The sequence below is a fragment of the Cercospora kikuchii genome, assembly GCF_019650295.1.
Source record: "Cercospora kikuchii DNA, contig_00004, whole genome shotgun sequence".
NCBI classification, from domain to species: domain Eukaryota; kingdom Fungi; phylum Ascomycota; class Dothideomycetes; order Mycosphaerellales; family Mycosphaerellaceae; genus Cercospora; species Cercospora kikuchii.
In genome coordinates, this window is record NW_025408585.1 from 2,967,739 (window position 1) to 2,979,363 (window position 11,625).

Here is an 11,625-nt window from a genome sequence, read left to right on the forward strand (position 1 = left end):
GGTGCATACATTTGGAGTAATGGATGGAGCTGTGGTCATGCGAAAGGGAAACAGCTGCCTTGGATAACGACAGATAAGCTATGAATGATGATTTGATGTTGGTTTTGGGAGAACGTCTTCCTGACTGCAGTTCTTCCTCGGTGTGAGCGGGCTGGAGCGGCAATGAGACACCCCATTTCGTCCAAGTGAACCATTCTTTCATGTAATTGCAGTTGCTTGGGACGATTGAATCGTTTCGTTCTAGCCAGCGCCGTACCATGGTGCATGCACGTGGCGAAGTTGGCACAGACCATGGTATGTGTCTATGAATATGAACGGACCTGTTTCCGCGCAGATCGCAAAGCCGTCCAAAGCTTCGGCCGCATGCGCTGCTTGGGATCCGCGTGGAATAAAGACTTGCCGCTTTCGTTCGCATGAAACATGTGAAAGCGGATGCTGAGCCCTGGCGCCGACCCAGCAATCTCCAACACGTTACTATGCAGTTTCACGATGACCAAGCAGTAGAAGTGTGGTTTTAGTCATCTGCCGTCGACAGGCTTCCACGAGCTCGTGCAAGCGATTGCCAGGATCACGCAGCTGGAAGGCGTCATTGTGCCAGCCACCCTGCCTCTCCTCAACTCAACTGCCTGCTGACCTGACGACCCGACGACGTCGACCAGTATTCCTACCGGATGGCAGACACCACCATGTCGCATCCCACCGGCGTGGACCGCATACCCGCCGACACCAATATCGACATGGCCGACGACACCGAGACCGACCAAGAGCCTCGACAAGTCTACGCACCTCCCCCTCACATCGCCGCTCGCTTCTACCGCAACCAGCTGACGCGCCGGAAGTCTTCAGCGGCATCTTCTCGGAGGAATTCGCTATCATCAGCCCAGTCGCAGGCGCATTCTCACACGTCAGGCCGCTCGTTGCGCCGCAGTTCGACGGGATGCCGGTCTACCACGATTGCCCAACACCTGCGACGGGCGTCAATCATCGAGTCGAGGAAGGCGCGCCTGGCCGACCGAGCTGCCCATGCCGAGCAAGTGCGACTGCGAGCAGCGCTCGCCAAAGCTGCACCACGAGGCAACAGCACCAGCAGTGAGGAACGCGCCCTTGCCGCGCAAGCCGCCAAAGAGAAGTTGTTAGCAAAGGTTGCAGCACAATGTGCCGAAGAGGTGGCGCGCGCAAAGCGCATCGCAGAGGAGGTCAAGGATCGCAAGCTGGCAGAAGAAACGCGCTTGCGCCTGGAAATGGAGGAGCGGCACGCTGAGGCTGAAAGAAGGAGGGCAGAGTACCAGCGCAACATCCAGGCAAGGAGAGCGAGACGTGCGGATAGTGCCGAGAAGAAACTCGCCGTGCTGGAGGAGGTTGCTGATGTGGAGGAGGATGCTATCGTTGAGGAAATCGCAGAAGTCTTGCTCCTTGATCTCGAGACAGCCGTGAGCCGGATTCAGCGAGCGTGGCGCCTGCACCGGAGGAAGCAGCCTGTCCTTCGTTTTAGAGAACTCGGACTGACCGCTGCAAGAGCCAAGGATACGCCCTTTGAAGAGATGACAGAGTTGGTGGCCAGTCAGCAGGTCATCCAGGCCACGACTGACATGTTGATGCACCTTGGCCTGCAGGACGGAAACGATGCAAATGCTGCGTTGAACACCAGAACTTTCCTGAGCGCGTATATGATCGTTGCTCATCCCATTTCGGTACTTCTGAACAAGACTGGTGCCCAGGAGTCGGACCTAATCGCAAAAGCTTCAGAGTTGACCAGCCTTTTCGAAGCTTCTGTTGCGAGACTCGATACGTGGAACAATTTCACTGCCAACGAGACACAGCATGAGACTCTCAACCAGACCTATACCACGTATACCTCCGCGTTTGCTGCCTGGAGGCTCCAAGATTCTAGTGTTCTAATCGAAGGCATGGTGGCCTCCTTTGTCGAGCTTGACGCAATTTGGCAGACCGTCAAGGACGATACTCGAGGCGAGGTCGCCAGAGACTATCGTGAAGGCATTCGTGACAATCAGGTCATGCTTCTGAGTAGAATCAGGAAGCTGGCTGGTCCTGACCGAGCAGACTTCTTGATCAAGAAGGCCATTCGGGAGAGCCGACGCAGAAGGCCTAAGAAGCGACCAGCGGCCGAAGTGAGACCACGAGGTGTCGAACCTTCTTCTGAGGCTGCAGTGTCTTCTGAGCAAGCGGTCGAAGATGCCTTCGCGCCTGTCCCCATCGGCTCTGGCGAACTCAACAAGCTGTTCACAACGATGCCGAGCAACAGAGTCCTAACGCACGAGCTTGCGATCGACAAGGACTACAAACTCGAGGACAAGAATAGCGAACTGCGAGAGCAGATGTACCGCAGCATTTGCGAAAGTATGAAGGTCGGCTTTGAAGCTGGAAATGGAGCGCGATGGACTGTTTCTGCCGCGGAGAACATCAAGGAGAAGCTCTTGCGGATGCTTAAGCCTGGTAGCAACATGCACAAGATGCTCTGCGGAGCACTGGACCTGGAGAATATTCAACGGCAGTGTCAGCAGGGGGTGTTCAGCTACCCTGGATTCTTCGGCTTTATGGCTAACGTCCTACCCAAGCTCTGTGCGCCTTTTCGCGATCAGCAAGTCAAGACGCTGGCTGAAGAGTTGCGTACGGAGAACGATGAGCTCGATGGCATGATTGAGAAGCTCTTCAAGCTATTGAAGATGGTCGACTGTCTGAGTCTCGACTACACGAATTTCATGATCATGCAATCAGCTCCAACGCTGACGAAGGAGGCCGCTGGGTATGAAGCACGCATGTTCCGGCGAGATATTGAGGCGCATCAGATCACCCTCACCAATACCAAGCGATGGTGGCACCAGTCCCGCCGTGCTCTGGAAGCCGAGTCAGATCGACGAGATCCGGAGAATGTCAGAAACCCAGCTGATCGGCCATCGCCTCAAAAGATCTATACCCATGCTTTGGTGGAGTTGGCCCTGGCCTCGAATGAGCTCGACGACACGGCATGTCCCGAGACTTTGCACCTGGACCTGGAACGCATGCAGAAGCTTCGCACGAAAGCCATCAGGATTGCTGTGATCGGAGCCATTCTTCTCACCACCAAGAACCTCCTTAGGCGTGACGTCCGAAGCCAGTGGAAGAACGAGGCCAATAGACTATGGACCCTTCTCTCCGCGGAGCCATACGAGAGCACGAATACCGACGAGCCCTCAACCGCTCAGAAGGCTTTCTCGGTCCTCGAAACAGCGCACAACATGCCTGAGAGCACGAAACGTTCTGTGCAAAGTACCATCAACAAATTCTTTGCGCAGGTGGCTCAAGTCAGCATTCCCAGCGGCGCACAGCAAGTCAATAGCGTTCGCTTCTCAGATCCGGTCTTGAAGGTCTTGTTCCAGCGACTCAAGACCCATATTCTGTCTCGTCTCTCGGCAGAGAGCAGTGCGGACAGGGTTCGGGCTGCAAGCTCAGCTTCAGAAAAGTTGGCCGCGAGCGGCATGGCGGAATTCGTCCCGCATGTTGCTGTTATTGTGGATTTGCTGGAGCGGGTCCGTAAGGTGGATTGGGAGAGCCATGGGGTTTGGTATGAGGAAATTGCCGTCGTTCAGGAACAGCAGTGATCGGTTGAAGTGGGTTTCTTTTGAGTCGAGGTTTTTTTACTGGAGGAAGGGCTTGACATTCATTTCTGGTCGCCTGAGCAGAGGCAATTTTGATGCATGCGCAAACTTGCATCGTGGATTGTTCATGAGGTCCTGGTGTCATGATGTTATGGGATTGGGGGATTGGGCTCATGAGAATGGCAGAATGAACATGAAACATCATCGGAGTCGTTGTGCACTGTGCCCTTTCTTTCAAAATTTGGCTGTTTCGACTGTTGCTGCACGCTTGCACAGTCTGTCCTTCGTCCTCTCACAACTCCTTCTTTCTGCCTCCCACGCCTGCAGGAGTGTTCGCCGGTATCTTGACCTTCTCTCCTGCTTTCCCTTCTCCTTTCTTCAACGCCAATGCTGCCACCACCAATTCCATCACCATCCCTATCACGCTTCCGCAAGCAATCGCCCAGACATTCACGGATACGCCCCCGACGGGTGCGCGGGGGAATGACAGCAGCCATTCGGCGTGATAGGGTACCCAGCCTTGTGGAAGGTAGAACATGGGTGTTTTGGAGTAGTAGGTGTTGAGAAGGAAGTTGACGCCTTGGGTGCCGACCCAGCGGAGTTTGGAGATGATGGACATGAAGGTTGAGCGGAAGGAGGTGAGGGAGGATGCTGTTTTGCAGATTGTTAAGTCAATATTGCTCTATGAGTGCGAGATCGCAGTCGCTGCAGGTGTATGTATAGAGTGTACGAACCTTGCTTCTCATACTTGTCTTTCGCTTTATCGTGTTGTCTGCGGATTTTGGCCCATTTGGCGAACTCGTCTTGCGCGGAGGTCGCACGAAGTTCGCGCTCGAGCTGGACGACCTCGCTCCGCAGTTTCAGATTCTCTTTGGCGGCGCGGGATTGTGGGGTCGGGAGGAGGGTGAAGAGGTACCAGGCGAGGTCGTTGATGGCTTGCGCTCCTACTGTGCTGATGAGGGACAGCAGGAGCTGCACGACGAAGACGACCAGGATGACGGAGGGCATGATGGCGGAGTTGCCGTCGCCGCGGCAGAGCTGGAGGAGAGAGGCGATGTCGGTGTTGGTGAAGTTTGGTCGATGAAGCTGGTGTAACGCGGCGGTGGTGCTTCACTTCAAAAGTTGGCTTGTGACGCAAGACCAGCCAGGGTCCGTGCGTTGCATGTGTTGTTCGCATGGCGGGGCACCTGCACTATTGCATTGACTTTGGCCCCTTCGCTAGGACTCCACCTCCGAGACACACGCCATCCCTTCATATCTCCCAGCCTGACCGCCCTTATCTGCTTGCGTGCGCGACCGAGAAACGTACTTCACTTCATGGCGCCATCATAGTACCAATCTTTCGGCTTCGTCTCTTTCTTCCGTACACATATTCCACCCTTCCATCACGATGCCACAACGAGACCCCGAAACAGGTTGCACTGTGCCCGACACCGGCGAATGGCCTGCTCCTCCACAAGAAGACGTGCCCATCAAGGAAGATCGGTTATGGATCGACGGCTGCTTTGACTTCTTCCATCATGGTACTACTGCCTATTACTTGCCTACATGAAATTCTGCATGATATCCTGTCCTCCACAAGAACCGCAAAGAAAAGAATACATGGCTGATCAGCGGACTCTCTTTGATCAGGCCATGCAGGTGTCATGCTGCAATCGCGCCGCTTCGGCGACGAGCTCCTCGTGGGCCTGCACAACGATGAAGACATCCTCGCCAACAAGGGCCCCACAGTCATGTCCCTCGCCGAACGAACTGCCGCCGTGAATGCCTGCCGCTTCAGCACGAAATGTATCCCGCACGCTCCTTACGTTACTTCGATTCCCTGGATCAGTCATTACGGGTGCAAATATGTCACGCATGGCGATGACATCACTTCAGATGCGAGCGGTGAGGATTGCTATCGTTTTGTGAAGAGAGCAGGGAGAATGAAGATTGTGCCTCGCACGCCGGGAATCAGCACGACGGATCTCGTGGGCAGAATGCTGGATGGGACGAAAGATCACTTCATTAAGAATTTGAGTGACTGCGTGGAGGGGAAAGAAGGAAGGCCAGAGTGGAATGAGGCGGAAAGGAGACAGCATGGGAAAGACATGCAGAAACGCTTCATCGAATACGCTGCTGCTCCTAATGGGAGAGACCCGTTCGTTGTCGTGTACGCTTTCACGCCCGATAACAGCAGGACTGGAAGTGGGAACTTCACGAGTTTGGTAGCAGGAATACCTCCGCGGCCGGGGCAGAGACTGGTTTACGTGGACGGAGGGTTCGATCTGTTCTCCAGTGGGCACATTGCATTCCTGGAGACTGTCATCAAACTGGAAGAAGAAAATGCGCAAATACGAGGATGGTACAACGAAGCCGCTGTACAGCAACGAATCGACCTGACTGGATCTGACTACGCACCTGCGTACGTCATTGCAGGAGTCCACGACGACGAAATCGTTAACTCTCACCGCGCAGCGAACTACCCAATCATGAATATTTTCGAACGAGGCCTCTGTGTGGTCCAATGCACATATGTGCACGGCGTTGTCTTTGGGGCTCCGTACACACCTAGCGTGGGATTCCTGGAATCTCTACCCTTTAGTCGAAGGCCCGATTCGGTGTACCACGGACCTACGGCTTTCATGCCGCCGAGCGCGAAAGAAGGCGATCCCTACCGAGACGCAAAAGCTTTGGGCATTTTTGTTGAGACACCAGAACATGAGTTCCAAGATGTCAACGCGGAGCATATTGTGCAGAGGATTTTGGGGCGAAGAGACGAGTACGAGGAGCGGCAGAGGAAGAAGGGGGTCAAGAGTGTTGGGGAAGCTGAACAGAGGAGAAAAGAGATGGAAGAAGGAAGGGGCAGTGTTCGAGCGTGAATGACATTAGCGTTTCGTTATAGCTGAGCGAGGAGTTCTTCAGTGTTGTGTGTCTTACTGTGCGTGTGTGGTTCAACAGTGTAGTGTAATATGATACCCCACTGCAAGTGCGCGAGTGTAGAATGGAAGAAACGAGGCTGTGAAGGACGAATGCTTCTGCTTTGCATGAGAAGGGTTCCAGCTGAAATTCTGCGCTCTCGATAGCTTTGTTCATAGCTGTAGGGCAGAGAAGATCGTTGACGGAATAGGAGCAAGTCGTACTAGAATCCTTCCCGAACGAAATGATGGGATGTAGTCACTTGCTGAATGGAGGCTCATGCGCTCTGAGACTGAATATACTACTCGGAACAAATGCAGCCTATCTCTCAAGATCAATACGTTTTGTTCATCATTGGCAAGCTGGCCTCTCCTGGGCGTGCATGGTTCCCAGATTCCGGAGCTTCTTGCTGGCTGCTGCCTGTCTCGCTCCGCATCTCCCTTTGTCTTGGATGGGAGTCGTGCCTTGTAGTAGAGCCCCATTTTGAGAGGCGAGTGAGAGAGGCGGAAAAATGTGGGAGGTGTAATTTCTCCTGACAGTGATGTAACCACTCCAGCGATGCTAGCTCTCATCCGACTAGGCTCTCATCCGACTAGGCTCATGGCTTCTTGTTGCTACTGACACTTAGACCATGCGTGAGTGAAAGCCTTTTGATGAAGTGGGAAGACACTGAGAGTAACGCTGAAAGCCGAAAACAACAACAACACACTCTAGCCACAGCGCTTGACGGAAATGGTAAATTGATTCGGTAGCTTTGCAGTCGGATCAGTTGTTTCATGGTCTATGCTCAAGTGAATGGCAGTTGTCATATAAAATCAGAAGAAAACTGAATCTTTGGAAGCAGTGAATTGAAGCTTGTGATCTTGAAAGCTTAGTTCCGTACGATCAAGTCTGCATGTGAATGATAGAATGAAGGATTAATCTGTAGGTTGGTCAGTAGCAGAAAGGCGCTGCTTTCTGACAACAAGGAAACCCTGAGTTACCGCTCCAACTTTGGCAGAGATAATGTTGCGAGAAATTTTGGAAAGTGCTCAGCAGGGGAGAACTGGCAAGTCGTCCCTACATTAGATGCTCTCTCGTTGGCCGAATGCTGCTTACTCGAGGTATTCCTGACTGTGGTGGCATAGGGAGCGCTCAGCTGAGGAGAGCTTTACTTTTCTGATATGAGCTCCAGGCCCGGCCAAGACGCCGCATCAGGCGGCTCGGCGTCAACTTGAGTGTCCGACATGATAGAGGTCAATCGGTGCCAGTTCTACTGAGTTTTATGCTTGTTGGGAAGGTGAATAATGAGAAGCATCTGATACAGAAGTGAATTTTGAAGAATCAGAAGGCATGTGATTTATCAGATGAGTGTTCTTAGAGCCACGCGACCTGCTCGAGGCCCTAGGGTTCCTGCTTGTGAAACTTTGGTGGCCGAGGAGACTTCTGGATTTGGCCAGAAGTGAATTGCTTGAGGCATGTGAGATTTGCTAAGATGAATCCAGGTCGATCAAAACTCGCGTGATGAAGCCGTGAAGCATATTGCAAGCATGTTGTAAACAGTTCAAAGGGCATGTTGTGGTCTCTCCTGCTGGCCGATGGAGTCAGCATCCCGGTGTGGCTCTCATTGCAGACAGCGGTCTCAGTGCCGTTCTGACATAACAGGCTTTCCAGAGCAAAGATTGCCTACGCAGAGATGCCTGCCAGGATGCCACATATGAAAGCTGATATCGCGTGTCCAGTTCTTCTATTTGCCTCATCTGCTCCAGGATGGATGTTGATCTGACGCATAGGAGCGACGCAAGCATCGATTCAGACACCTCTGCGGCATTTGAGATCATTGGTTTGTTTGCAGTCCGTCAAGAAGAGGAGGTCTGCCGCGGAGATGTGGTGGAAGGACCGCGGCACGGCGGAGGGTTCTTCCGAAGACCAGCATTGCGTCAGGGTTGACGAATGGGCGCCCGCGAATATCTGACCTGCAGTTCGCCTCAATCTCGAACCACAAAAGTTGACGATACCGCCACGGCCAGGAAGTGGGAAACATTGCTCAGCTGCTTCCTGTCAGACCGCTTCAGCTCCTTTCAATCTCTGTCGCCATCACGCTTCGCCGACTTTTACACCGATACAAATCGTTTGCAGGTCATTCCTTCCACGCAGACCCTCTTCAGCCGCGGCTACGAGCGCAATTGGAATAGACCAAGCATAAGAGGGGCAGTCCCTCTTTTGACTCCCGCCGAGTACACAATACACAACAATTAAACCACTTGCACGACAACCGCCGCCATGTCCTTCTCCAACTTGGTCAACGATCTGTCCCGTCGCGAACGACCCAACTCGGACAATACAATCATATCCCGCAACTCCCAGCAAGACACCCGATCCACATACTCGCGAGCACGATCATACGCCTCGACAGCGGCCACGAGTGTTAGCATAAGTGGAGACATTTCCAGCCAGCTTCATGGAGGTTACTCACATCCATTGGCAAGAGCATGGCAAGCAGAGCGGCAGTTGACCAAGAGCATGCTCATCTACCCACTCTTCATCACGGACAACCCAGATGAGATGACCGGCATCCCGAGCCTGCCGAACCAGAAGCGCATGGGTTTGAACAGGGTCGTACCGTTCCTACAACCTCTTGTCGCAAAGGGATTGAAGAGCGTGATCCTGTTCGGTGTGCCTCTCGCGCCAACGGCTAAGGATGCTCTGGGCACCGCAGCAGACGATCCGCAAGGCCCTGTCATTTCAGCCATTCGCTTGATCAGAAAAGCCTTCCCGCAAATGTTCATCACGGCAGATGTATGCCTTTGCGAATATACATCTCATGGACACTGCGGTATTCTGCACGAGGACGGCTCGCTCAACAACGCTCTTTCCGTGGATCGGGTCTCAGACGTGGCTATCGCCTACGCCGAAGCTGGTGCCCATTGTGTGGCGCCTTCCGATATGAACGACGGACGTATCCGGGCAATTAAGCTCAAGCTCATCGAGGCTGGCATCGCGCACCGAATAGTACTAATGTCATACTCGGCCAAATTCAGCGGCTGTCTGTACGGGCCTTTCAGAGATGCCGCAGGATCATGCCCCAGCTTTGGCGATAGAAAGTGCTACCAGTTGCCGCCTGGTGGACGAGGACTTGCAAGGAGGGCGATCGAACGAGATATAAGCGAAGGTGCAGACATCATCATGGTGAAGCCGGCGACACAATACTTGGACATCATTTCGGACGCGAAGGAGATCGGCAAGAACATGCCAGTGGCTGCATACCATGTGAGCGGAGAGTACGCGATGATCCACGCGGCCGCAAAGGCTGGTGTGTTTGACCTGAAGACGATGGCATTTGAGGCTACAGAGGGCATTCTGAGGGCCGGCGCGACGATTGTGGTCTCGTACTTTACGCCCGAGTTCTTGGACTGGCTGGAGACATGAGAGAGTCCGCTACAGCGAAACAGTATGTAGAGCTCTTTCAATTCTAGTCGCATTTTCGCTCTTGCCGTTTTGTCTTCGGTGCGTTTCGTCGGAATTTGACGCGGCGACGCGTTGTGAATGGAAGGGAAGGAACGGCCACTGCACTTCTGCCTTGAGCTCCTGCCAGAAGTTCACTTTCCCAACATAACCCACCATTCCAACTCCTCATTCGACCAGCAACACTTCAATATGGCAGTCGAAGAAGCACCTCGCCGTTCCGGTCGGGCTCGCAAACAAGTGAAGGCGTTTGCCGAAGAGCAAGCAAAAGCGACCGAGCTCGCAGAAGCTGCACAGCCATCTCGCGGCAAGAAGCGAAAGGGAAGACCAGTTGTGAAGTCTGGCAACGTCGATGCCTTCAATGCACACAGAGCTGAGTCGCAGTCCGACGTCGACGCTTCTCTGGACCAACATGACGCCCCGTTCACGGACGACGAGGAACTGTCACCACCTTCGAAGAAGCGCAAGACCAGCACCAAGAAGAAAGGCGCGAAGAATGATGGCCGGCAACCATACGGCGCTGCTCCGATGGGAACAATGATCGAATGGTAAGACTGTGGTGCGGACGGACTCAGTCAGTCACTTCACATTGCTCACGAAGGTGTTGCACAGGATCCCTGGACGCATGCGCAAGCAGCCAAAGATTTGGGAGCTGCCCAGACCAGAGAAGGCTTCCAAGCCTGATTGGCATGCCGATGCTGCTGAGAGACGAGGCGAAGCTCGCATCAAGGCTATTCCGAGATTGGAGGAGGGCGAAGAAGAGACTCGTATCCTGTCGTGCGTAACACTACCACTTAATCCACTCCTTCTGCTTACGCTCTATAGTGACATCGATGAGGACTCGGACAAGTACCAGAAGGCACGCGAGAAAGCCAGAACTGAGCGCATGGTGGTGCTGGAACGCAGTCGGGATGTCGAAGAAGACTGCCACGCTCATCACGATGACTGCCCGGTCGAAACACTTCTCATTTCCGGCAGCAAAGGAAACGTCTACACCATCCGTGTCTCTCACATCGTCACCTGCAACTGTCCAGTCAGCATATTCGAGAGGAAGGGCACTGAGGAGCATTGCAAGCATGCTCTGTACGCTCTGCACACCGTACTTCGCATCCCAGACCACTTGCAGTATCGCAACAGCTTTCTGCACTCCGAGCTGAAGGATATCTTCGCCAACTCGCCTCCACTTCCTGCTCAGGTCGCCGAAGAGAGCGAGAAGGATGGCAATCGCAAGGCAACCGATGGAGATTGTCCAATATGCTTCATGGAATTCGAGGAGGGCGAGGAACTGGTCTGGTGCAAGGCTTCCTGCGGCAACAATCTTCATGCCCAGTGCTTCAAGCAGTGGGAGAAAGCGAAGCATCCGGTGACTTGTCCTTACTGCCGCGCTCACTGGCAAGCCGAGAAGAGTAAGGGACAAGAGACTGCGACGATGACCAATGTCGCAATGCCTACCGAGCGTGGAAAAGGCGGCTACTACAACGTTGCTGAGCAACTGGGGTACTAAGGGAAGTGATGATGGTTGGCCCCGGCATTAGAAACACTGAGGGTAGTGAAAACTTGTCGCACGAGTCGCTCGCTATGTGAACGACAAACATGGGAAGTATGCACGGAATCTCGTTATGAGAGACGTATCTGATAGTAGCTTCAATGAAAATGACTCTATTCTTCAGCTCAGCACCAACGCCGA

The 11,625-nt window shown here is 53.6% G+C and overlaps 5 protein-coding genes across 5 annotated transcripts; 4 read left to right on the top strand and 1 right to left on the bottom strand.

The window, feature by feature from the left end:
• Positions 1–671: 671 nt before the first annotated feature.
• On the top strand, positions 672–3,599 carry CKM354_000739800 (uncharacterized protein; the record flags this gene model as incomplete). The annotated part of the gene is made up of 1 exon (XM_044802746.1): positions 672–3,599. The coding sequence occupies one exon, from the start codon at positions 672–674 to the stop codon at positions 3,597–3,599; it is 2,928 nt and encodes a 975-aa protein (XP_044658681.1).
• A 289-nt stretch (positions 3,600–3,888) lies between these two features.
• On the bottom strand, positions 3,889–4,604 carry CKM354_000739900 (uncharacterized protein; the record flags this gene model as incomplete). The annotated part of the gene is made up of 2 exons (XM_044802747.1): positions 3,889–4,247; positions 4,331–4,604. 2 exons carry the CDS (start codon positions 4,602–4,604, stop codon positions 3,889–3,891), a joined length of 633 nt encoding a protein of 210 aa, XP_044658682.1.
• Positions 4,605–4,986: 382 nt separating this feature from the next.
• CKM354_000740000 (ethanolamine-phosphate cytidylyltransferase) lies at positions 4,987–6,457 on the top strand (the record flags this gene model as incomplete). The annotated part of the gene is made up of 2 exons (XM_044802748.1): positions 4,987–5,119; positions 5,229–6,457. The coding sequence occupies 2 exons, from the start codon at positions 4,987–4,989 to the stop codon at positions 6,455–6,457; spliced, it is 1,362 nt and encodes a 453-aa protein (XP_044658683.1).
• A 2,299-nt stretch (positions 6,458–8,756) lies between these two features.
• CKM354_000740100 (porphobilinogen synthase HEM2) lies at positions 8,757–9,902 on the top strand (the record flags this gene model as incomplete). Its single annotated transcript, XM_044802749.1, has 1 exon — positions 8,757–9,902. The coding sequence occupies one exon, from the start codon at positions 8,757–8,759 to the stop codon at positions 9,900–9,902; it is 1,146 nt and encodes a 381-aa protein (XP_044658684.1).
• Positions 9,903–10,130: 228 nt separating this feature from the next.
• On the top strand, positions 10,131–11,442 carry CKM354_000740200 (uncharacterized protein; the record flags this gene model as incomplete). Its single annotated transcript, XM_044802750.1, has 3 exons — positions 10,131–10,486; positions 10,551–10,715; positions 10,764–11,442. 3 exons carry the CDS (start codon positions 10,131–10,133, stop codon positions 11,440–11,442), a joined length of 1,200 nt encoding a protein of 399 aa, XP_044658685.1.
• Positions 11,443–11,625: the final 183 nt, after the last annotated feature.